The sequence below is a fragment of the Homarus americanus genome, unplaced genomic scaffold (genome assembly GCF_018991925.1).
Source record: "Homarus americanus isolate GMGI-L3 unplaced genomic scaffold, GMGI_Hamer_2.0 scaffold14467, whole genome shotgun sequence".
NCBI classification, from domain to species: domain Eukaryota; kingdom Metazoa; phylum Arthropoda; class Malacostraca; order Decapoda; family Nephropidae; genus Homarus; species Homarus americanus.
The window spans coordinates 5,131,439-5,158,924 of NW_024733734.1; the positions used below are offsets into that span (position 1 = coordinate 5,131,439).

General features: G+C 36.9%; 2 protein-coding genes across 4 annotated transcripts in view; one reads left to right on the top strand and one right to left on the bottom strand.

Moving 5' to 3' along the window:
* Window positions 1-3,502, top strand: part of LOC121869947 (regulator of chromosome condensation-like) — a 77,586-nt gene extending 74,084 nt beyond the window's left edge. For all 3 annotated transcript variants that reach the window (XM_042371539.1, XM_042371538.1, XM_042371540.1), the window contains exon 9: window positions 835-3,502. In XM_042371539.1, coding sequence (XP_042227473.1) covers window positions 835-1,001 — 167 coding nt within the window. In that variant the 3' untranslated portion in view covers window positions 1,002-3,502. The remainder of the gene's footprint in view (window positions 1-834) is intronic.
* A 15,644-nt stretch (window positions 3,503-19,146) lies between these two features.
* The window catches only part of LOC121869948 (mucin-5AC-like), a gene marked incomplete at its 5' end in the record, with an annotated part of 42,850 nt that continues 34,510 nt past the window's right edge, over window positions 19,147-27,486 (bottom strand). The window contains 2 exon segments of the mRNA XM_042371541.1: window positions 19,147-22,098; window positions 23,452-23,593. Of these exon segments, the coding sequence (XP_042227475.1) occupies window positions 20,984-22,098; window positions 23,452-23,593 (1,257 nt within the window).

Below are 27,486 nucleotides of genomic sequence, written 5' to 3' on the forward strand. Positions count from 1 at the left end.
ACACACACACACACACCCAACACACACACACACACCCCAACACACACACACACACACCCCCAACACACACACACACACACACACACACACACACACACACACACACACACCCCAACACACACACACCCCCAACACACACACACACACACACACACACACCCCAACACACACACACACACACACACACACACACCCAAACACACACACACACACACACACACCCAACACACACCCCACACACACACACACACACACACACACACACACACACACACACACACACACACACACACACACCTGGTCCAGTCCATCAGTCCTCATTATTTTGAACACCAATTATAAAGTCTATATCATATTTTATCCTACTATTAATATTTTTATTATTAGTGATGAAACATACTCTTACAGCATAAGAGGCTGGTCATGTGAGTATATAATGAACAAATTAAAACAAACATATCCAGTATCAAATAGCCTCCCCCACACCAACAGAGAAGAGATTACTGTAATCTCTTCTCTGTGGGAATAAACTGCTCACTCACGAGTCCAAAAGGAGGAAAGGGGTCAAGGGAATTGCTTGTTGGTTGCAATTTAAATTGTCTGCTCACGGTGGGAATTTCAAACTACTGTATATAATATTTAAGGGTTTGGACAAATGTTTTTTCTCTGAAAGGGTCCAGACTTTCAAAGGTTTATTGTATAAAGACTGTTTATGATTATACAGTATTGTGGTTTTGGTTTGTTTGCTGGTTCTGTCCTTTTGAAAGTCAAATGCAGAATCAATGGTTATGAAGCATAATTATCAGAACTAATTATGTTGAATAAATCTTACAGGTGATGTGTATGCTTTTGGAATGGGCACAAACAACCAGCTGGCCCAGGGAGATGAAGAGGACCAGTTGTTACCCGTTAAGATGGGCGGTAAACAGTTGGCCGAGCGAAGAGTTGTGGCAGCACAAGCTGGAGGACAACACACACTTCTTCTTGCCATAGCAAAGTGATACTTGTAGTTTTAGGGTACATTTTTTTTTTCTTGTTGTAACGTAGGAATATTTTTGCTCAGTGGCACAGCAGAAAAAGTGCACAAATGCTTACCTTTATAACTTATTTGTACAAATTTTGTGTGGCAGTATGTGAGAATAACATGTGAGTAACTTAAAAAAGTAACTTTCATCTTGAACATGTATATGTGGCTAGTAAATGTTTATCATGAGAGTACTATAAATACTATAAACTAGAATGAGAAGGGGAGTGTAAATTGAAAATGCAGTTGTTAGGGAACTGACCTGATGAGAGGATACACTAATGTGTTATTTTGTTAGGGTTTATAATTTTAATATAAATTTTGCTTCTTCTCAAGTTTTTCCCTGTATTTTGGAGTTTCCTGCAATCAGCTTTTAAAGCACATTGCTAGTTTCTGTTAATAAGTTTGATTTTGTTAATTGGAACTATTTTTCTTTGAAATTTTGGGTTAAGACATGATGGATTCCAAAGAAGTACTGTAGTGTTTTAACTAATTTAATTTCATGTTTACAAGCCACTTAGATTATTAAATTTTTAGGTTATGTTGAATATTTTTGGTATTCATTGAAAGAAATTTTTAATTAATAATGCAGTATTGATTAAGGAAATAGACTGTCACTGACATAAAACTGTTGGTTTCTGCATATTCTAATAAAACAATTGTCACAGACAAACATTTTCTTTGCTTATACCACTTCAAAGATAATTACAGTAAAAACCCCATAATTCGTACTCCCCTAATTCGAAATCACTCATAATTCGTAATGTTTTGCCATTATGAAATTTTTTAAAATTGTTTTTAATATTTGGTAAAATTCTGAAATATATGAGAGATTTCACAATTTCAATACATACTGTGTATTACATTTGTTTTTAATATTTGTAAAATTTATATTATGAGACATTTAAGAATATGTATGACGCACATGTCACCATGGGATGCTACCGCTTGCCTCATTGTAAACAAGTATTCACATGTCGGTCAATCATGGGTCTACTGTGCAAGCTTTTTCCACTTGTTTTTCCATCATTGCCTAGTGTTTGAGCCATTATCTTCCCAGTGTTTGAACCATTATATCTGATATCCCTAAATCTGGAACTGTACTTAGAAATATTTAAATTTTGATTGGGCAGATATGGAAAAGTATCATTGTTTTGTTTATTTATCCCTTGGGAGAAGGTATTCCTTAATTCATAAGGGCTAGAGCCCCTATTACTTCGAGTTATGGGGGTTTTACTGTATGAGAGATCGATTATGAAAGAGGAATGAGTACTGTACTCAATACTCATTGCAACATTATTCAGGTGTATCTGATGCCACATAATTGTCAGAGGAAACCTGTTGTTCAGGCTAAGATTACTATAACAAACTTGCATTATGAGAATCAAATGACAAATAATGCATCAGTGCTGCCCCTCCAGTATAAATTACCTTGTTGAAGCTTTCGTTTATTTTGACCATATTCATTTCAAATGCAATGTGAAAATAATATTTTATTAGTAGAAGTAAAGTTAATAGAGGTATTGGCTGTTTATTCAATTGGACATAAACAAACCCATTTAACTTACCTTAAGAGAAATCTTATCTTGGAACTATAGATTATTTAAACCCTTCACTACGGTGATGCCAATTTAATATTTTATTTGGCTAGCACCAGATAATTTGAATCACCTCAGAGGAGAGGTGACTGTGTACACAAATGGTTAATGTTTGTTTGTTTTTCTAAGGATGCATTATTTTTCCTTATTTTGTTTAAGAATTAAAACAAATAGAGGTATGAGTTTGTGAGTGTTTGGAACTAAAACTTGATTTAACCTTACCCACAAAAGGAAATGTTTGGTTTTGTGAATTTCCTGTTTTCAGAGATCCAGTAGTGAGCTCAATATACTGAGGTTTACTGTTGGCAGTGGGTTAGCTATCTGAGATTCACTGGTGGCTGTGGGATAGCTTTCTTAAGTTCACTGTTAGTAGTAGGTTAGCTTTCTGGAGATTCACTGTTGGTAATGAGTTAGCTATTTGATGTTCATTATTAAGTAGAGATTTTAATATTGTAGGTTTGCTGTTTAGTGAGCTCTTAACATTGTTTTACTGATGGCAGCACTCTTGCTTTTGAAAATTCATTGTTGACAGTGAGATAGCTTTTTGAGGTTTACTGCTACCAGTGAGTCCTGGCAACTGTTTTTTTTTGGCCTTTCACTTTTTTCAGGTAGAGTTAACCTGACTTAATTTGTTTCAGGATGTTAATACAGAATTAATGTTTTACTTCATTTCAGTTACCCATCTTTGAATATTGTGCCCCAACTTGGTTCTCAGCTGTAGAGTGCCACTTAAAAATAATTTATAAGGTGTTGAATAGTACTGTATGGCCAAATACCTTCGTGATGAGGCTGACTGGGTTCTTAAATTTCAATGCATTCTAAATCAATTTTCTTCTATAACATCTACAGTATGATAATAAAAGGATGTTTCTCTCTGTGAGTGTGTGTTTATGTGTTCCAATCATAACTCCAAACTAAAAGCAGTTAGGTTGATTGATTGATTGATTTATGGAATTTAGGCTTATAAACCAAGCACTGGAGCCAATAGGCCTTTCAGCTCTGTATGTCAATTAGGGGATATTCCTTATATCAAAAAACAATTACAATCAATTAAAACAAAATTAATAACAGCTGATGCTTCGGGAAGGCAAAAATATAAAAATTTACTCGGTTTTCACCAAGAGATTGCTGGGCACAGAGAAGCATGCAAGGCTGTGTACTGCATACTTTTGATCAAGAACTAATTTCCAAATAACTTATTTATCCTTTTTTATGATGAACAACAATAACAATATCTCCTTCGTCATTTAAAGTTTTGTTGATGTAATATTGGATTTATCGTTCAAGGAAATGTCTCTCTTTTTGACGATTAAGAAACCTGCAGTCAACTCGGATGCGGTTGACTTGTTAGGTCAGTGTGATAGGAGTTGCAGCAAGGACCTGTTGCTCGCCTTCACTCTTAAGAATATAAATTACTGTACTGTCTGTGTGAGATGAGAGTGGTCAATCTTCAACCCTATTAAAATATCACTACTCCCTCCTGTTGAGAAAACAGGAGGAGGACCACAATTGAATAAAAGGCAAAATTGCTCGCAGTTTAATGTATTGTTGTCATGTATAACCAATGCTCTTGCCACTTCCCTTTAGCAAAAGAGCAGATTGACCCCTTCAGGTTACTATGTGGTTTATTGACACTCATAGGACAAGGGAGGCCAACTGCCTCCTTTTCTGTTAGGTCAATGTGTTCATTTCCTTAAATGCCCACACTTGAAGGCACCCAACAAAAATACACCCTTGCCTGTCTTCAAAAGTGCATGCACCTCTTAGAATAATGGGTGTGTGAAGATAAAACACTGAGAGTTAGTATGAACAACATACTGTCCCCCATTTTTGGTAGAGTTAAAAATGTGCTTTACTGCAGCAAGGACTGCTTGTAGTTCATGTAAAATTGTGTAAAAGGTAGTAATCTCTTTATAGTGAAATTATTGACCATTACTGAAAAACCAACACCATTCACTGACTTAGAGCCAACTGTAAAGATGTTGGTCTGGTGCGAGTACTAAATTCTGTGTTCCAGGAACTTGGCTTTGAGTTCCTCAGTAATATTCAACTGTTTCCCAGTCCTAACTGGACTAAACACAACTCAGGTTGGCACCAGGGAGGTGATTTGGAAACCGCGCAGGTATCCCTAGCTATGCAAACAATTGAGATACAAAAATTTGCTGAGGTGTGAGCTGTGTTGTGGTTGTTTTTCAGCCCGTAATTTCGGGTATATAAACATAACTTTCTTCATATTATTTTTATTCATTTAGATGCACACAATCCTACATACAGAATGGGCCCCCAAAAAAATTCATAGGTCGAAAACATAATGGAATAAACACTTCCTTGTGTGTTAGCGAAAGTTGGCAGAATGAGCTGGGGGAGTTATGTTCTGGTTATTATAGTAGACCTTGCCATTCGAGGGTTTGCGATTTTGACTTTCTTGGCAAGCAGATGGTGGCTATGGTGGCTAGCTTGTGAGCCTTTTCCCACAGCGCAACTAGTCACCCCATGCACCAGCAGCGCCTCTCTCTGTTAGCACTCAACCATTGCCTGTGATGCAGCATCTCGTGTTGTACTCTCAAAACTTTAGTGTTTCTGTGTGAAAATGGACCCTAAAAGACTGCCTAGTGTCAGTGCTAGTGATGCAAGTGAAGTGAAATGTAAAAGGCAGAAGTCAGTGATGACCCTGACAAAGAAAGTTGAATTATTAGATAAGTTAAAAGAGGGGATGAGTGCCAGGCTGGTCTATTGTTTGGTATAGGTATACACTAAGGTAGTATAAGTTTTGCAAAAGTTGACAGACTGATCCAAGATGCACTTGCTTGCTACAGGGAGATTTACAATGAAAAAAACTGCAAATTGTGCAGTCTAAATTGGGCATATATTTTAAGAAGTCCCCACTGCTGTCTCCTCACACCCCACCACTGTTGCCTCTTCACTCCCTAAATATGATCCAATACCTTCAACAAACAAGTATGTTAGTCTGTCTGAAGAAAGTAAAATTGATGACCCACCCAGCCCTGTCTCCTCCTCTACTTCATCCAATTAATGTAGTCTCCATGTTTAATTAAAAAATTATTGAGGCCCCGTGTGCATTCAGCTGACTACAATAAAGGTAAGTGCACAGTAACACTTTATTCATTTTTCATTATTGATTGCTTTTACTGTACTGTATTTCATTTTAGATTTCCTATGTATTATTTTCGCCTTATCGACTTATTAATTAATTGACTTTTGACCTGGTCGCCGGACGGAACCCTGTCATAAGTCGAGGAGAGACTGTACAGAGTTGGCAAGAAACACAAAATACAGTTTGGCTGACAAGGCAAAAATTTAGTTTTTTTGGGTTAATAAACTTTTTCTCTGTTGTTTTTAGTTTTTATTTAACTTTATCTGTGTTATTTTCGTTGGTTTATTAGGATATTGCTTTATTACAGGAAGTAATTCGCCAAAAAAGTAGGGTATATAAGGAAAAATTTTGCCAAACATCGAAAGTACCAGATTCAAATTAATTTTCTCCATAGGAAGTTGTATTTAAATTTGGACGATTTGAATTTTTGCAGGTTTTTACAGTCTAAAAAGGTGTCCAAATATGAGAGCCTACTGCACTTAAAACATACATTAAGGTATATAATTATTTTACATTAAGTTCACTACAACTACAACAAGGTTTTTTTTCTTCAGTTTCTTATGTAGAACCATCGTCACACGTAAACAATGCCGTCTTGTCTCCTCATGTGTTTTAATGTTATAATGATATTTATGAATTGCATTGTTCATTTCACATATATAAGCATTAATTCAATCAAATACATATTCAGTAATAAACAATAAGGAATCTTTTGTGCATATTCTTAAGATAAATGACAATGTTTCCTTGAGTGCTGACGCACTGTATACATTGGTGTTCCACTATCAGTCTCACTTTTTTCTTTAATATCAGTGGTTACTTCTACTGTACATTAAATAACATTAATTAAAACACATATTTTTTACATTAATTTTACTACAACAATAACCAGGGTCTTATTTTCTTCAGTTTCAGGTGGATAACTGATGTTCTAGGCCTTTTAACTGCTGATTCCGTCTGGGTTAATGAGGCCGGAACATTTATATTATACAGTATTACCCCGCTTAACGCGCTTTCACTTAACGCTTCGATATACGCGGTGCCTTGCCAAAGCTGAACTTTCACTTAACGCGGCATTTTTCATCATATATGCGGTGAGTGTCCGGCTCGAGAGCTATTTTGTCGCACCACCCCCACCCGCCACCCTGCCTGACTGCCTGTTTTAGCTCATAAAATTCATACAAATTCATGCCAGAATATAATTTACATTGCAAATGCTTATAATTTGGTGATCATTTTGAATATAAAACATATATTTTGTATTAAACATACAATTTTTAGATAAAATTGTTCTCAAGGTAATTATGTTATCTTTGTCCAAAATATATGACATTTATATTAAAAATATTCCTGGTCTTACAAGAATCCAGCAATGTCAATTATATTATCCTAACTTTAGTTTGAGGTATTATTTATTAAAATTTTAGTGGTTATCCCACACATCTCCTTGGGACGGTTGGTGGGGGTAGGAGGGACCGACCGACCGACCATCTGTTACCCCGAAGAATTATTTTTTTTTTATTAACTGAAGATATTTGTTTTAGCTCATAAAATTCATACAAATTACCGGTCAGAATATAATTTACATTGCTGGAATTTTTATAATTTGGTGATCATTTTGAATATAAACAACATAGCAGATAAACATACAATTTTAGATAAAATTGTTTCTAGGTAATTATGTTATCTTTTGTCCAAAATATATGACATTTATATTCAAAATATTCCTGGTCTTACAAGGAATCCAGCAATGTCAATTATATTATCCTAACTTTAATCTGAGGTATTATTTAATACTAAATGTTAAAAACTTGAATGGAGGATTGGTGGGGGTGGGGGAGGGTTGGGACTGACCACGCGGTTGGAAGAGGGGGAAGGGCAAGGGTACTTTGATTGACAGATAGTGTCGAAGAATATTTTTTTTTTATTAACTGAAGATATTTGTTTTAGCTCATAAAATTCATACAAATTATCCGCCAGAATATAATTTACATTGCTGGAATTCTTACAATTTGCTGATCATTTGAATATAAACATCATAGATTTTGCATTAGACATACAAATTTTAGATGTAAAGTTTATTCTGAGTAAATATGTTATCTTTTGTGAAAAATATATGACATTTATATTCAAAATATTCCTGGTCTTACAAGGAATCCAGCAATGTCAATTATATTATCCTAACTTTAGTTTGAGGAATTATTTATTACTATACCTGGTTTTCCCCAATTTCTCAGAGGGAAGAGCCAGTGAGTGTAGTGTGAGAAGAGGGGAGGGAGTTGAGTCCATTATTTGAATGGACATTAACTTATGACTGTATTTTCATTTCTCTTAAGTATTAATTGTGCATGTACCATCATAAAATTAAGATGTTATTTTTACTACAACATAGTTATTTGTCGTCAAAAAGTGGAGTTTGGGGGTCGGGCTGGGTTCTATTGGAATTAATCCCATATGTTCTGTTATTCACTTAACGCGGTTTTCACTTAACGAGGGACCCTCTGGGTTCAATTGACCGCGTTAAGGGGTATGAACTGTATAGGGTTTCAGTAGCGAAACCCAATTGTCTGTTGTCCGTTTATTCAGGAACTATCTAGAATACAGTTCCAAATGTATATCTGTAACTTATCACTGTAACTATGAGTGGTAAGAGGAGGACGGAGGCTATGTTAAATAGTCCTGCAACACGTCTGATCTGTGGGGGTTGAGTAACAATGCTGATGAGTAGGAACCCATCGAGGGAGAGCAGAAATATGTACGTCGTTCTCGACGAAGACGGGACCATCCACAATGGCTCTCAATAACGCCTTCCTAGTCAAGGATATCAAACTACTGCCCGCTTTAGGTGGCCAGAGAGCCACACTTAATGCCTTAGCTCAGCACAATATGACGCAGCTTCCCGTGGGCACACCTTATCACGTGCATAGCCAGTGGAAAGTTACAGGGGGTGATAGAGTATATAAATCAAATGTAATTAACCCATTTATATAATGCTTCTGCCTATAAGACAGGGGCTATTACATCACTCAGTCACCTACCATACAAGCTCCGCTAGGACTAAACTAAACTCAAGAGATAAACATCCTATAAATAAGCCTAACCATGTTATAAACCTATGTGTAAACACTAAGCTGGGTACTCTGGAACCGTAGGTTCATCAACTACTGGGGTCCTAGACTTAAGTGTCTTATGGGCTAGTATCTTATATACAAAGGCAAAATTGGATGATTCTGACTTAAAAGACAAACATTACTGCCAATATCAACACAATAGTGGAAATCGTTAATTTGGGTAAGCAACCTGAATAACATGGCAGAAATAATCTTCGCCTACTTCATGTTTAAGAATACACCTTCTTAGCAATGTACAACTTTTGCTACTATAATCACGCTGGATGAATGAGTGTTTGCTGCTTGAGACTCTTCCAACGAAACATTAATTTTTGCGGTGAGCAATGGTACCGAGTTGTGAAGGGTTCTACACGGTATGGCTGAAAATTTACAGTCTGTGATACTTTATGAGAACTATCATATTTTTATTTTGAGAAGATGTGTCTTTGACATCATTAAAATATGTAGTTTGAAAATTATGAACATTATTATCCTCCCTGAGATCAAAAGAAAATTTCCACATTTTCTATATCTAAGGTTTGAAAAATTATTTAGATACAAACCAAAGAAATGACCTTGTTCATTCATTTACAGGAAATTGATAAAAATTATAGTTAACATAATTAAAGTACTGTATCAATAGCTGAACAGGTGAGAAATTAAATACTGTAAATTATATTACGTCAGTATATATATTAAAATAAGTAAGTAGGACACTTATACAGTGGTCCCTCGGTTAACGAATTACCTTCCATAAGAATCTTCAATTCGGTTAACGAACAAAAATTTGATTAACGAAATCCTTACTAACATCACGTTTTGTTGTGAGCATCAGCTGATGGGCTTTCTTCCAATTCAGTAATTCAGTAATCTTTTATGTTTACATTCGTTTCCAGTGGAGTAAATATCAAGAAAATTGTGCTTCTTAATATTTGTGCAAAATGAATACTAAAATTTTAGTCTAGTGCAAACTATTGCATGTTTACATTCAAATTAATCACTATCTTATAAGAATTCCAGCAATGTAAATTATATTCTCCCCGGTCACTTCTATGAAATTTTATAAGCAAAAAACAAAAACTCTATCTAAACAACAAATAAACAAATATAGTTGTACCCTGCTTTACCTGGTCAATTGAACCCACAGGGTACCACGTTAAGTGAAAACCGCGTTAAGTGAACAACAGAACATATGGGATTAATTCCAATAGAGACTGGCCACCCCAAACTCCACTTTTTGACGACACACAACTATGTTGTAGTAAAAATTTTATCTTAACTTTATGATGGTATGAACAAACAAGTAATATAGAAGAGGTTAGGTAAGGAAAATAAAGGGTTAAGTTAGGAAAAATAAAGGTTAGGTTAGGAAAACTAAAGTTAGGTGTAACACTTACGTTAGTAGAAGAGATGGGTCGGCATACGGGATGGAGGCGGGGGAGGGAGGGAGGAGGAGGAGGGAGAGGCGAGGCAGGCAGCAGGCGGAGCGGTGGCGGGTGGGGCGAATCTAAAAATAGCGCCTCGAGCCGGACACTCTGCGCCAGATGTGGGTAGATGAACCAAGGGAAAGTTCTGTTCTGGAGAGGCACCGCGATATGAGAAATCGCTATGAAACCTCGTAAAGCGGGGTACAACTGTAAATACTTCACTAGACCTTCAGCGCTAACTGTCAAACATGTCACTGTCACCCTCCCTCCTCCTTCCTACCCCCTCCCCAACCCCAGCAAAGGTTTCGTGGTTATACAGTAGGCTTTAAGTTTTTATCTTATATCAGGGGTGGCCAACCTGTCGATCGCGATCGACTGGTCTATCGCAAAATCTTCTCTACTTGATTGCATGGCAAAGTTAAACTTAATCATCCACCTGCTGCCATTCAAAAATCCTCTTCAAATTTTACTCATAATCATTGGGATATTATAATTGTTTAGATTTTTTCTGCGAATAGATTATCATTATGGACACATCAGAGCGATACATACAAAAAAACTTCGACTGTGCCATGTTGTGTGGTGGAACCTGATAGGAAGTGTTCGGCTCATACAGGCCTTTTTAGAAGCAGCATATTCGTTGTTTGAAAATTTAAAAAATAAGTCTGAAATACTGTCTTCTATTAAGGATGTTCAGTTATCAAGAAACACTGTCATGAGGCACTGTGAATTTATGGCTGAGGATTTGTGTGAACAACTGAATGAAGACATACATGAGTGTGTGTTCTTTTCATTACAATTTGATGAGTCTACTGATGTGGTCGATACATCACAATTATGAATTTTCATGACAATGGTGTTTAAAGACATGAGTACCAAAGAGGAACTACCAAAATTCTACCATTAAAAGGAAAAACTCGGGGTGAAGACATATTTCAGACTTTCAGTGATTTTGTTAAAAGTACACAGTTTCCAGTAAGTAAGCTCGTATTCAAAAATACTGATGGGGCACCTGCAATGGCTGGCCGAATCAGTGGGTTCATTGTTCTGCAGGAGTGATGAAAGGTTTCCTAACTTTTTTGGCCTCAAAAGATTGGCCTTTTGATCACAACGAAGTGTGGCTGTTAGATTTAGCTTTTTAGATGACATGACGCTATGCTGAATAAACTTAACTTAGATCTGCAAGGAAAGATAAAACGATAGTTGACATGATTAGTCCCACGGCTGCTTTTAAGCAGAAACTAAAACTAGTTTTCAAGAGTGCTTCAACATCAACTCACTTCTGGAAATATGATGTCTGAACTAGAAAACCAAGGAAAAGACTGTGACCAGTTTGGCAGTGCTCGATATATTGAACACGCAAAACCTTGCCTCATATTTTGACAGACGGTATCAAGATATAGCAACAATAGAACCTGTTGCAACATATATGTGTTTTCCATTTGGTAAAATCACAAATGTTGAAGATATTGCATCTAGAATGGAATCAGCATTTAACATGGACATATCTGAAGTCGAAAATGAGCTTGAAGCTTAAAATGATACTCAGATCAAATCCAGGGCAAGAGGAGGAAGTTTCTGGAACCTTCTCAGTGAAGAAAAATATCCCAATGTCAGAAAATGTGCCATGTACCTCACAGCATTTTTTGATCAACCTACCTTGTGAATCAACATTTTCACACATGAAACACATCAAACCAAATACCGATCAACAATGTCAGATGAACACCTGGATGCTTGCTTGAGGCTAGCAGTCACCGCCTACAGTCCTAATTACACAAAGCTGGCAGACAACATGCAGTGCTAACCGTCTCATTAATAAAGTAAGTTTATGATTTTGTCATGATAATATATCATAACAATTATTGAAAAATATTATTTGTTTTTTTTCTCTCTCTCTCTCTCTCTCTCTCTATGAATCTGTGTATTTTATGGCAATGGGTGAATATTAGGCTGGTAGATCGCATCAGGGTAACTGTGGAAAAAGTAGATCACATCACACAAAAGGTTGGTCACCCCTATCTTATGGTATATAATATCACAGACTAAAGTTAGGAGAATATAATTTGCATTGCTGGAATCCTTGCAAGACAGTGAATAATTTTAATATAAACGTCATATATTTTGCACAGGAGATAAAAAGTGTAGTACATTAGTGTACAGTAGGTATTACATTTTATAATGTAAAGTTTTTCAACTGTATTTTTGGGTAGATTTACATAAATGTCTTCATTTATTTTCAACCATTTACATGCACACACCATACTAAAAGAAACATAAAAAGAAATAAATGACCTAAGAGCAAAGCTGAAGTGTACATGTACTAACTTGATTATGGTACTAAAATTGTTAAGTCTAGTGCAAATTATAGCTTGTTTATATTCAAATTAATCACTATTTTACAAGAATCCCAGCAATGTAAATTAAATTCACCCAGGTCATTTCACTGGCATTTTATAGAAGAACCTTAGTCACAGGACTGATAAATAAACACACATTAGACCTTGGGCTCCAACTGTCAAACGTATCACCTCACCTCCGCTCCCCCTCACCTCCTCCCTCCCTCCCTCTCCCCATCTGCCCAGCCTGGGTTTTAGGCTTACAGTTTTTATCTTATATAATATCTCAGACTAAAGTTAGGAGAATATAATTTGCATTGCTGGAATCCTTGCAAGACAGCGATTAATTTAAATATAACGTCATATATTTTGCACAAGAGATAAAAATTAATCACCTGTATCACATTACAGTAGGGATTTAAATAAGAGTATATATGTATGTACATATATAGTGATTTAAGGGCAATTTAGGGGAATTTTAGGAGTGTTTCTGACTTTATGCATTTTTGGCTTTCCTTTGTATTTACTTTTCTGTGAGCTGGAACCAATTACCCAATATCCCATTGAAATAATGGATTCGGTTAACGAACGACTCTGTGGAACGAATTGTGCTCGTTAACCGGAGGACCACTGTAAAACATGATATAACCTACATGAAGTCTATCAGTGTGAAGTTATGTCGTCGAATATGTAAATGTGTGTATATATTTTTAATGAATACCTATTTACGGAGTTGGGCGTCTTCATAGAAAACGGCACTCCAGGCAAAGTCGTCCTCCCCAATGGCACAAGGTCAAGGTGGGTGTGTGGGTACTTCAGTCTCTGCCTGGTTGCATAGCAACCAAATGATGCCACAAGATGACGAGCAGGCGAGTCCACTTGGCGCCCGGGAGTCAACTATCCTAAAATCGCTGACTGCTGGATACGTTATCTGTCGTCCAACACTGACGAGATGCTGCTCTCTGTGTGTCAAACCTTCAGAAGCCCTGTGTATATAGGACTCGCTGGGGGCACCGGAGAGTACAATCTTCAGTCGACAGCCAAAACAGTCTTCTTAACCCTTTAGGTGCGTAATTAAATTTCGCGCCGGTTCCTGAAAAGTGTCAATTATCCTGCCAAAAATGAATTTCATATAATCACATTTTCTATATGTTTTTCCTAGAGAACTTTTAGTATATTTTCCAAATCTGGAACAAAAATTCACATATGTGTGCAAATTTTAGAGAAAAAATGACATTTATACCCAAAAATGCAGGAAATTGGTATAAATCAATGTCTGGTATATGGTAAATAAATTTAATCAATTTGGTTACTAAACAGCAAATTTAGATATGTATTACATATTCAGATAATATCAAACAAAACAGTACAAAAATATGCTATATTGCATTCAGGAAATACTCCTATACCTCAATACATAATATGTCCGCATGTCGTCTCATTTGGGGAAGTTTTTTCAAGGCCGTGGGATATCCCCGCTTGTCGCATTTAATTAATATAATATTTTGGGCGGGTTTACCCGCATGTCGCATCCAAAGGGTTAAAATAATGGCAAGGTCCACGTTTTGCCAAACCTTGAAGCTCGTAGGTATGTGTGTGTGTGTGTGTGTAGCAACATTGCAAGCGCTGGGCACAGGATGCTGATTGCTGACCACGTGAGTTCTTCGCCGCCACTCCTTGTTGCCAGACAGGGGTGTTGCCAACTTTCCATAAGATAGAAAGTCATCAACAACTCAGAATCGGTTATTGGGAAAATAAATTTTGTACACCTTCTGTGGATGACAAAATATAAAGGTCACTCAACGTATAACGCCTCTCTACGGGATACCAAGACACTCGAATAACATGTCACTGTTTTTTGTTTTTCTGTTTTTGTAAAACACTTTTGACTTGTTATGGAATGTTGTATCTAGACTGGTTTGTTGTCATTCGTAACCACTTGCTGCTTTGTTCTGTTTTATTTTTGTTGTAACAGATGTAACAGTAGTATAACGGTTTCTTTGTAGATCCGTTGCCATGACGTAGATAACAATTCTTCTTCTTGACCAGTATGCCACAGTAATGGGGAGAACATAATATCTCTACCTTTACTGTGTATATGATGAGATGACTGTTAGTGTGATATAACAGTTACAGTACTTGTGAAACTATCATATAAACCTTCCTGGGTTGTCACCACTTGTAACAATCACTTGAGAAGCTATTTCGGATACGCTTCCAAGGTGGGTATTGCCGTAAGTTCATCACTGTAAAATATCTCAATGTAGCTAATGAGATGTTAACAGGAGATTTAACATGAGATGGATGGAGGCTATGTTAAATAGCTCTGCTAAGTAGGTCCTGACGATACGATAATTGAGTGAGGGTGAGTAGCGACCCATCGAGGGAGAACGGAAATATGTCCGTCATCCTCCCTCGAGGCGAGACGGAACCATTCACGATGGCTCTCAACAACGTCTTCCTCTCGTGAGTGCTAACAAACTACTGCCTGCTTTAGGTGGCCAGAGAGCCGGCTACTTTATGCCTTAGCTCAGCACAATATGACGCAGCTTCCCGTGGGCACACCTTATCACGTGCTCTGAACATGCTACCTCATAGCCAGTGGAAAGTTACAGGGGATGATAGAGTGTATAAATCAAATGTAATTAACCCATTTATATAATGCTTCTGCCTATGAGACAGGGGCTATTACACCAACATTATGGGTGTAAACACTGACAACAATGCCATCTCTTATCCTATTGTGTGTTTTAATATTCCACGTATTATTAATGAATTGTATTGTTCATTTCGCATATATAAAGATTAAGTCAATCAAATGCATATTCAGTAATAAACAATAATGAATCTTTTGCACATACTGTATTCTTAAAAAGATAAATGACGTGGTATCCTTAAATGTGCAAGTATATGTTGGCGTTCCCAATCCGTCTCACTTTTTTTTTCTTTACCATTAGTGGTTAGCTACTTATATTGTTCCATTTATTAACATTAAGTAATGTTACTTAAAACATTTATATTCATTTTTTTACATTAATTTTACTACAGCTACAACCAGGGTCTTATATTTTTCATTTTCTCGTGTAGAACTATCGTCCCGGACTCCCGGCTGTAAACACTAACGAAATCAATGGCGTCCCATCTCCACTTGTGTGACCATATTATTATTCATTTACAGTATATTGTATAAGGTGCATTCTGAAACATTATTTAAAGAATATAGTTTACAATTTTCATTAATTGTATTATTTTTGGGGGAAAAGAGGGTAAAAGCCACACACAAAATATGAAAAGGTCACACTTGGGAATGCATCTCATTATTATTGCTTTATTTTAATGGTAATTAATGATTTGCGATACAATGATTCACCTTACACTGCAATATTGGAGGACACATTACCGTCGTTATTCGAAACTTTACTGTATTGTAATGATGTGCACTTGGAGCACAGAATCCCAGTTTTTTTTTTACTTCCCTTCCAAATTTTTCGCAGTGAGTTGAAGATTGCTAAACCGAAAATTGACATTTGTTAAACAAGAAAGAGTGTTAAAAATTTTAAATCGCTAAGTAAACTATCGTTAAATGATTAATCTCGAGTTGGTCAAGTTGCCAGAAGTTGGTCACAATGATCTAAAAAAATTCAGGGAGATGGTCAAGAAAGGACACACACACACACACACACACACACACACACACTAGTAGTAAGAGGTAACACAGTGGATTGTGTTTTGAACGGTTACGATGATGCCAGATGTAAGATAAAGAAATAAATAACAAAATATTAACGTGAATCAGTGAACTATGAAAAGCAGCCTACTAGTTTTGGGCTGTTGATAGTAATGGGTATTGAGTTTATAGTTGAAACATACATGCAGATTTCTCCATATTTTGAACTGGAAATTGGAAGATAGTATCTAATTTGTTGCCAACTAATGCCAATCACCTATTCACCACACATCATATTCCTATTATTGTAAGGAAATTAATGCAGTTTTAGATATGATAATTTCTGTGTTGACTTCAAACTGTGAAAATCCGAAATCTTCATTCAAATATTTTGCGGATTTTCTTGATCCTCATGTTACAGACTACGACTCGGAAAGCTTCATTGAAGCCATGAAAAATCTGAAATACCTGACACTAAATATTTTTGAATTTAATTAAGTGTTCAACATTTATTTTTCTGAATATGTGGAGCAGCATCCTGATGTAGGAAAAACATTTGCTTAGCTGCAGAATGTTCACTGAATGCTCATAGAAAGTATCATTTATTTCCTCATGTGGCAAAAGTTTTCAGGCTATTCTTCACAGCACCACCACCTTCAGTATCTAATAGTGAAAGGTCTTTTAGCATGCTCAAGCTTTTGAAAAGATCCCTGAGAAACAGAAATCATAAAAACGGTTGCATAATCTTATGCTCATAGCGTGTAAAAATGACATAACTGATCAGTTAGATCTTCAAAAGATTGCTGATAATAATTGGAAGCTTAAGAAAATTAGGAGAATTAAAATTTAAGTTTTTATTATTTCGTTCTACTGTATTTGAATACAGAATTGACTTTATCCATCAAATTTCTATGCTAATGTTTAATAATTAAACATTCAATAAAGAAAATTTTGTAGTTCGCTTGGTCATTTTTTTTAAAAATCATCAGTTGATCAAATTTAATAGGCTGAGTGGCGAGTTGGTAAAACAAAATTTACCCCCCACCCCATCACAACCACTTCGGGCCACCTCTGGCAGTACAAAGAATAGCTTCTTCCACATGCAAACCATCCACTGGGCGATGTGATGCAGTTTAACTGTTTAGCCTGGTAGTCACTGTGGACAGGCAGAACCTTCCACACATCCAGCATGGGTTGTTGTAAGTTATTGCACATTACTTTTTCTTAGAAGTGACAATGCAGATGCAGGGAAAGCATTCAGGTAGTGACAATCATAAAACTGATCTTAGCCATCACATAGTGGAAAATGGTGTTAATTTTTTAACATTGTATAACAGTCATTGCCTATATTTAATTGGTGTAGAATTGTTTTTTCTGTGTAAATAAATATAATAATGGTTGCCCCTCGTATAACGAGGATGGCCAGCCCAAGGGCCACCTCGGCGTGAATTTGCTTACGGCGTAGAAGCTATCGCCAACACAATAACCACACCCAAAGTTAATGCGCTGCATGACACAGTCAGTGTCAAGGAATAGTCTGAGAAGACCGGACAACTTGCCAACTGCACTGGCTAACCATTACCCCGGAATACGATCTGCAAATTGATTGGCATCCAGGTCCCCAATAACTGCCGAGTAGACAGAGACAAATGGTGTAAAGAAACTTGCCCATAGTTTCACCCTGCCCGGGGATCGAACCCGGGTCCACTCGCTTGTGAAATGAGCATGCTAACCATTACACCATAGGCCAAGAATGTACTGTATTCCATTGAAACATGTTAAAAGGGGCTCGATTTACAATATTTCTATTTACGTTGGGGTTTTCTGGAACACAACCCAATCGTATATTGGGGATACCTGTACATTCATCAGGGTTGTCATCAGGCAGGTACCCATCCCGATGAATTGTTCCAACAATTCAGCTAGGAAACCTGATCCACTGGGAATGCCTTTGGGCCTATAATTGTTTCTGAATAATGATACACTATAATGCTCCCATTCAGTTGGGTGGTTTAGCGCCTGTGAATACCGCCGATTAACATGAACTAATATATGGGTATTGTTAGAAAAATAGAAGACTCAAGAGGTATTGTATTGTACCTGGTAGTTTGTGCCCAATGAACTTAAAAGGTAATCTGACAGATGTATGTTATTATTTATTCAGACTTGTAGAATTGTCACTATTCCTGGATACACACTACATGTACAGTATCAAGAATCTGAAGCAAGTGGCATGAAAATGAATATGGGTAAATATGGAAAATACATTATTAGAATTACTTTTTGCTTTTTACATTAAAACTTTTATTAGCACCTGTCTCATTGTTGACAGCAGTATTATATAAATGTGGGTTAATTACATTAATTTTATATAACTCCATCACCCACGGTAACTTTCCATGAGCAGTGAGATGTCATGCAGTGATCATGTGGTCCATTCATTGAACACGTGATCGGTAACTTTCCACTGGAGGGCGAGTCTGTAAAGAAGCTGACCAAACTTTCTTCAGAGCCTCTCCTCCCTCAGTAGTTATTTAACTCACGAGAGAAGGACATCGAACTAAGCTTATCCAAGATAAGCTCCGTTCTTCCTCTCAGCAGTCTTCACTCTAACCCTCATGAGAAACAGACGTTATTGATAACCAAGCTTCATAGACAAGCTTGCCGTCTATGTATCTAACTTCCATAGCTCAATTGAGATAGTTACGGTGATATCCGTTTTGAAAGTGTACATAGAAATCCTTTTATAATAAACGAAGAAAAGGAACATATTGGGTTTCGCTACTAAAACCCAATAAACTTTCACATGTTCTTGCTCCATTAACTAATCAAGAATCAATGGTTAAGGGAGAGTACAAACTAACTGTTGTGTTTCATTTTTATTTGGTTTATAAATACAAATGTGATATAGTTGGTCTGTCAGTACAATTGTGATGGCAGCAATTTGGCATCCATATCTGAATTCATTATAGCATATATCAGGCTGCCATCTTGACATTCAACCCACTGACTCAGACATCACAGTACTTCCATAGGAGATACAGAAAATGGGATGACTCATAATACAGAAAACATGACTCATGATAGGCACACATCATTCACACTCACCAGGGTCTTGCATAACACAAACCTCCACTGGAATAGCACAATAATTGGTTCATGCATGAAAACTTTTCTCCAGCAGCTTTTTAGAGGCAACAGACCTAAGTCGGATATCCATAGAGTACTGAAATCATTCCTGTCCATTTGATGATTTGCACTTTTATATGGCATAAGCCATTTCTTGAATCTGTCCTATCCTGATTTACAAATGAATTGTAATAAATAATAATAAGCCTCCTTTACTATCAGTTCTAGGCATCTATCATCACATGGCCTTTTTCTACAAACAGAGCAGAGCCGTGCAGGCAGAAACTTACTCGAACATTTGTGCTACTAACCGTCTCTGCTCTGTTAAGTAAGAAAAACCAATGCCAATGCTTGAAACATCTAAATAAGATTCCTGCTTGTAGGTTTGGCTGTCACAAGAGTGAAGATGTTACCAATAGTTTACGATAAATAACTATGTATGAATAGAATAAGGTTTGCCTTAGCCAGTATACAAGTGGAAAGCTTAAGGAAAAGAAAAAAGATAACAGGATAAACTATGATAGATATAAAACATTAATATTTGAGGGATAAAGTGAAAGAATGTGCCAGACCTTCAAGTCAGCTGCAACATAACCACAGCTAATTAAAAGAACCATCAGTAGAAGAAAGATCACTTTCTCCTTAGTGTAGTTTCCATGGGTGACAGAAGCCAACTGATCAACAACTGTTCATTCTACTCATCATTAACAATAAGGTGATTTTACATTTGTAGTACAGTACCAATAATCATCTATACTTAGCAGTATAAAAAGAAATCTTTACTTTGTGACAGCCTTTTCCTTTTGATGGTGATAAATACAGTAATAATATTCTCCTGATATTTTAAGACTGAATAAAAAATTAATTTCATGTAAATAAAAGTCGTAAAGTTCCCAGGTGGTGTTAGTTTAAAGTTATCAATGGTTGGTAGTCATGTGTGACACGAGAGTAAGTGAAATTCAGAGCAATTAGGACAGAATATTATAAGGTAATTCTTTTTTATTCATCAAGGACATGTTAGATCTAGAAATAGCATTGGCTGATGAACAGATGTTGGTTGACTATTGAATCTGTCTTTCCATTGTCATCAAAGAAATCTTTTTGTCTTTTTTGATGAAAAGTTCCTTAACAATTGTGTTACATTCCTAACCCACTAAAATCAAAGGTCTTATTTGAAATGTTTTACAATATTCTTTCACTTTTTTCTTTGTAGGTGTTGTTTTGGGAGTCCCACATGAGTGACTGGCTATCAGAGAATTGTCTCGAACGTTTGTAGAAAATATTGCCTCACTCCTAAGATCTCCATGTGGTCTATAAAATGAATATACCTGACTAGTGAGATCTCTTACATTATGCTACAACCATCACAAGCATCCACCTCACACTAGCAGCTGGATTTCTTGCATCATGAGGATAAATTCTTTGGCAGAGCTATAACATGGAATACTGTATGAGAAACCATCTCAAGCAAAAATTCACAAGGTTCTATTTATGTCTGTAAAGGATATCTGTGATGGAAAGTGGTTTTAATCTACGTATTGATAGAGATCTAGATATAATACAAGACTTTACTTTCAATTTGATATCCAAGATTGTGTTACTTTGGTGGGAGAAGTTTTTGAATATGGAGTGTAGCCAATTTGGGGTTTGTTGGTTCTACCATTTTTGCTGACAGAATTGTGAATGATCGGGAGTGGTACCAACCCATTTTGGCTCGTTACTGTTGTGGTTGGAGCTACAAGAGCTACAGAGGGTTGTGGAAGTCCTGTTATGTTAGAAGGCTGAGAATAAGTTACTGTTTTGGAGGATTTTTTTGTATTTGTAGGGGAATTGGTGTTTGGCCCACTAAGTTGAAGAGGTTTGAAAATATGCTTGGGGAGGTTTGTTGGTATTCCATTATATTTTACTGAAGAACAATTAGTTGTTTCAACTGAAGCATGTTTGTGGCTCTTGCTAGAACTGTGGCGACTACTGGAGGAAGTTTTGTTATTCCCATGGGGTACAGATATTCTGTTGTTTGGTTTTGAGGTGTTTGCACTAGATACTGCAGTTTTTATATCTTTCCCATTATCCTTTGTGGTTAAATGAGAATAATACACTCCATCTTTACCCTCCAAAGAGAGAGCAATATTTGTACTACCAAGAAAGGGAGAAGCCAAACCAGCCCAAGACATGACAGAAGCAGCTGGCACGAGTGACTGCAAACTCCTATTGATAACGGAGGCAACGGGGTGACTGGTCGCAAGATTTGGTGCAGTGGTGGTGAGAGGGATGGGATGGCAGAGACCTGGGGTGGTGCTGGTGGCAGTGGTGGCTGTACTAGTTACACAATTACCAGTAGCCAATGTGTATGTACCAGTATTTACACCCATTTGAGAAGTTGCTACAGCAGCTCCCACAGAGGTTGGTGTACCATTAGATATGGTGGTGTGAGAACTTCCAATTGTGGTGGAGGCAGCTGTGGTGGTGGGGGCAGTGGAAGAATGATTAGTACTACTGGCTATAAGGGATGTAATTGCTGCCAGATGGTGGTGTAGGGTTGATCGGTGAGCTTCCAACTGTGCACGGGATGCCACAAGCTGGGCCACCTGTTCTTGCACAAGCTGAGCAGTCTGACATACAGCCACCTGACTCCTCCTCACTTCCTCTATATGTTCTAGAAGTGCTGAGTTGTTACTGCCTCCTTGAGCTGAGAAAATTAAATATAAACTGAAATTCCACAATCTATTTAAAAAAATATTCTTGAGCATTTAATTTAATCAGAAACAAATGTGCACTTAGTTACCCAGTATGCATTTCTCCTGGGGCACAAGTAAGACATTACAGTGGTCCCCCGGTTAACGAGCACCTCGGTTAACGAGATTTCGGTTAACGATTTACCTTCCATAAGATTCTTAACTTCGGTTAACGAGCAATCCCTCGATTAACGAGTTGTTTACGAGCCGACTTCAACATGTTTTCGCTTGCATTTGGCGGTCCACCAGCTGTAGTATTAGTCCGCCAATACAGTAATCGGTTTTAGGGCTTAAATTCCTTACTATTTTAGTAAATATCAAGAAGTTTATACTATTCAATAATTTTAAAAGTTTAAGATTAACTTTTTTAGTCATTTTAACAATTATTGAACATAATTGAAGGTAAAGAAACTAGTTTCTGGCATGCCATCCAGCCTGTTAACACACCAGACAGTTTTCAGTGGAGGTAACATCTTGCTTGAGACTCTTTTCAACTAAACGCTTTTTTTCTGTGTTTCCAAGCAAATTATTGGTCATTTTGAAATATATTTTACATATTGACAATATATAATGCAGTGCAGTGTTGATTTAAAGAAAATAATCTTGAAATACACCAAGAGAACTAAAATTTTATGGGTGAAATGGTGCCATGGGGTGACTTCTCTTCCACCCCAATGCCTTCTCTTCTTCCTTCTCCTCCACCCTCATTCTAATTCTCATCATCATCATCATCATCATCCAGGAGCCTTCTACATACACACCTCAAAGTAAGTGTACTTTTCTACCTTTTTTTGTTGAATTTAGGCAATTTTCGGTGAGCTGGAACCAATTACCCAAAACCCATTGAAACAATGGCTTCGGTTAACGAGTTTTTCGGTTAACGAGCAACCTGCTGGAAAGGATTGTGCTCGTTAACCGAGGGACCACTGTATAACAGTGTGGGGTAATGGCTGGTACTGAGGGACTAAAATCTGGAATCGGCAATTATGGTCGATCCTGTTTAAGGGACTTGTCTATGATGGGAAGTTGTGACAAATTAATGAATTAGTTGCAGCCATTAATATCTAAGGGTTTTCCTGGATTTGCAACCCATGAACATGATACAATGATATGCCAGTTGAGTAGGGAGAGCATTAGGTCATAAACGAAGCAAAAATATGGAAGAAACTTGAGAGCAATTGTATAAAAGACATGAGAGAAGTAAAAATAGGATTAAAGATATATGAGAAAACAACGATGTTTTTTTAATGTACCAGTCATTAATTAGCATAAACACTTAACCTGTGAAAAACAATGGTCATATTTACCTTGGGCATTTTTTATGAAATGTTCAATAACAGTATCAACCCCCTGGAGTCCTGCCAACAGTGGGTCTTCTTCCGGTGGTAATGAAGACATGATGATCGTGTCTTTCATTGGTGCTTTGGTGCCTCCTCTACTCATCACCACCTGGTAAGACACAATATTATGTTACAAAACTGATTGACTGTCTTAAATAATTCAAATACTGTATGGTGTACTTTGGCATTTAATCTCACATGAATTTGTAATTACAGTACGGTATAGAGTAAAAATATACAGTCAACCCTCACTTTACGCGGTTAATTCAACCCACAGGGTACCGCGGAAAGTGAGAAACGCGTAAAGTGAACAACATAACATATGGGATTAATTAAAAAAGAGACCGGGCCGACCCCCAAACTCCACTTTTTGACGACACACAACTATGTTGTAGTAAAAATTTTATCTTAACTTTATGATGGTATGCACACACAATTAATAATTAAGAGAAATATCAATAATATTAGGTTTTTTAACACTTACATTAGTAGAAAAGATGGCTGGGCACACGGGGATGGGGGGGTTGGTTCCGAGGCAGAGGGCAGATTATTGGCCCTCACCTGTATCACTTGTATCAATTGTATCACTATCCACCACAGAGGCTTGCAGGGCCTCTCTGTCAAACCCCTCAAAGTCCATATACGTCCATATCCTCACTATAATTATCACTATCACTGACTTGGGCCGGCTGTGGTGGGTGGCGGGTGAAGAACTCGGTAATATTTTGATGACTGGTCGACCTTGTGCGCACCCTGCTCGCGCCGCTTACACAACATGGCGGATGGCGGGAGAGGGCGGGAGAGATGGCGGGAGGTTTGGATCCAAAAATGGCGCGGCTCGCCAGCCGCTCTCCGCATAAAGGGGTACACGCACTGCGGAATGTGAGCATCCTTGTTTCGGCAGGGTACCGCGTAAACAAGGAAATGCGGAATGTGGGACCGCGTAAAGCGAGGGTTGACTGTATAATTGTTAAATATGCATATCATTGATGACAGAAAAGCTGGACAGCCAATTGGAGATGTAAGTGATGAAAAGAAAGAATGGAAAATATATATTTTTAAAGCTATATTGTTTGTATAATACAAACTGCTGGATTATGCCATTATTATAGGTAGATTACCAGCCTATGTCATCTGATGGACCTAGTTTATCAGGTTAGACCTAATAAGATGTTGTTGCCCCAGGATATGGAGTGATCATTAGGAACCTTGGTCAGGAAGGAGTCAAAATGTCTCTTTAATTTCCAATTCCCCAAAAAAAAAATTCTGCCCCAAGATTACAGCTTCAGCCATAATCTTGAAAATTTTAATTTTGCTCACTAAGGATGTGGTTAAATAGGTGATATTTTGGTAATTATTTGTCCTAATGACTCTTGGAAATTATTATTTAATTTAGAATGCTAATTACATGTCACCTAAAATTTTTCAATGACAGTTTTTGTAAATCCTTAAGTAGTTAACACATTGAAAAGTCTCTACTTTTGATATGGATTTGGATGGGGTTGGCTGCTGCAGCTTGACTACAAGCAAGTTGAACAACTATGGACTATGGTACATGAGACTGATCTGGGGACACCTTTTGACCCTGGTGGGGGCAGTGTTTAATATGAAAGAGAGAGTTATGTAGAGTCCTGTCTTTGGATGTGGTTTATAACAAAACCTGTATAATGAATAAATACATAGATGGCTTTCCAGACAGAAAATTATATATTTTATGCCACCTTTCCAGGCTGTAGAGGTTGAGAACTTGGAGGCACAATCAGGAATCTAGACAATTTGTTTTCGAAGGACCATACATGCACCAAAAAGTAAGTTTTCAACAGAGTTGCGTCAAAATTTGATGCATCATAGTAGCAAGTAAGTTATATCAAATAAACTAATTGGCAACTTTCAAGGCCCATGGGAAGGGAAGACCTGAACGATAAATGCACAATATTATCTCAGCAGCCAGACCGTGAGTGTGAGCCATGTCCATTTAAATTTCCAGAACTCCGTGCGGGCTGCCTCAACTCCTGGATTACAGTACTTACCCTACTCCCTGAAATGATTTCTTTTTGGTGTTAGAGAAGTGAAGTGATGGTTGTGTAATGTAATTTTTTTTCATATTTACAGGGAAAGTGTTTAGTTTTCAAAAGCCGTTACGCTATCAGGCTTTACAACCTCGTTATATTGACAATGTCTAAAAAAAGTCTCTGAAAGAGGATGATTTTCTAAACTTACATGAATTTTATCGTTACCATTCTCTCCATTATAATGTTGGCTACAAGATGCAATATAATTTATATCGATATAAAACATAGGCAAAAAAATAATAAAAAAAAAAAAAAAACCATTTGAGAATCAGTTTGTTGTTATTTTCTCAAAAACTATTGATCATACCAGAAATGTGATTACTGCAATAGAAAACTCATAAAATTCCACTGCCAGTATTGTATAGTACTTAAAAAGTTGTGAATGCATTGGTGTGTATTTTTTTTCTCTCGTTTATTAGAAGTGACAATAAATAGCTATATATTTGTATTACTATATTCTTTTTTTTTTGGGCTTATGTTGCAGAACAATCAGTTACAAAGCCAAAGATATATGGCTTATGCCAATAAAAATAAGTTTTTTGGGGGGAAATTGATAAAGCAAAAAAATATTCACCGTGCACTGTCTCCCCTGCCCTGGGAGGCCCCTGGGGGCCTCATGAGATCTTGGAACTAGAAAACTTAAAACTTATCTCGTGCACAACAGGGTTAATAAGTGATATGAACCTCTCAAAGAGAGGTTAAAAAAAAATAAGAAAGATGTACTGTACAGTGGTTAGTCCCCAATTTATGAAGATCCCGTTTAAAGATACGTATTTATGAAAAAAAAATATCCCAGGTTTCGATTTAAATAAGAAAAATCTGATTTTTTTTTTTTCGCTGCATCAGAAGAAGCTAGGGTGATGATATACAAGCATTTCTAGGCTTACTGTATAGGACCTGGTCAGTTTATAGTGGTTAACTGAGTTAAAAATAAAATACAGTATAGTCTTCATTTACGCAGTCAACTGAACCTGTGGAGGTCCGCGTAAAACGAGAAACGCGTAAACGAAATAGCAGAACATATGGGATTAATTGAAATAGAAACTGGGCCGACTCCTAAACACCACTGTTTGCCGACACAATACTTATGTTGTAGTAAAAATAACATCTTAATTTTATGATGGTATGCACACACAATTAATATTTAAGAGAAATATAGTCGCCGGTTAATGTCCATTCAAATAATGGACTCAACTCCCCCCCCCCCTCTTCCCACACTCGCTGGCTCCTCCCTCTCTGAGAAATGTTTGGGGAAAAACACTAGGCTTACAGGTTTAGTAATAAATAATACCTCAGACTAAAGTTAGGATAATATAATTGACAGTGCTGGATTCCTTGCAAGATTGCCAGTAATTTGAATATAAATGTCATATATTTGCACAAAAGATAAAATTTTTGCTCTTTCTAATAAAATTCTTAAATTAGATCTAAAATTTGTATGTCTAATGCAAATTTTGGGATGTTTATATTTAAATTAATCACCATCTTATAAGAATTCCAGCAATGTAAATTATATTCTGGCCGGGTAATTTCTATGAATTTTATGAGCTAAAAACAAATATCTTCAGTAAATAAACAAATTATACTTCACCCACTATCTGTCAATCAAAATACCCCACCTCCCGCCCCCCTTCCCACACTGGCTGGGTCCTCCTCCTCCCTCTCCATACCCTCCACCCTCCCTACCAGAAATGTTTGGGGAAAAACACTAGGCTTACAGGTTTAGTAATAAATAATACCTCAGACTAAAGTTAGGATAATATAATTGACAGTGCTGGATTCCTTGCAAGATTGCCAGTAATTTGAATATAAATGTCATATATTTGCACAAAAGATAAAATTTTTGCTCTTTCTAATAAAATTCTTAAATTAGATCTAAAATTTGTATGTCTAATGCAAATTTTGGGATGTTTATATTTAAATTAATCAC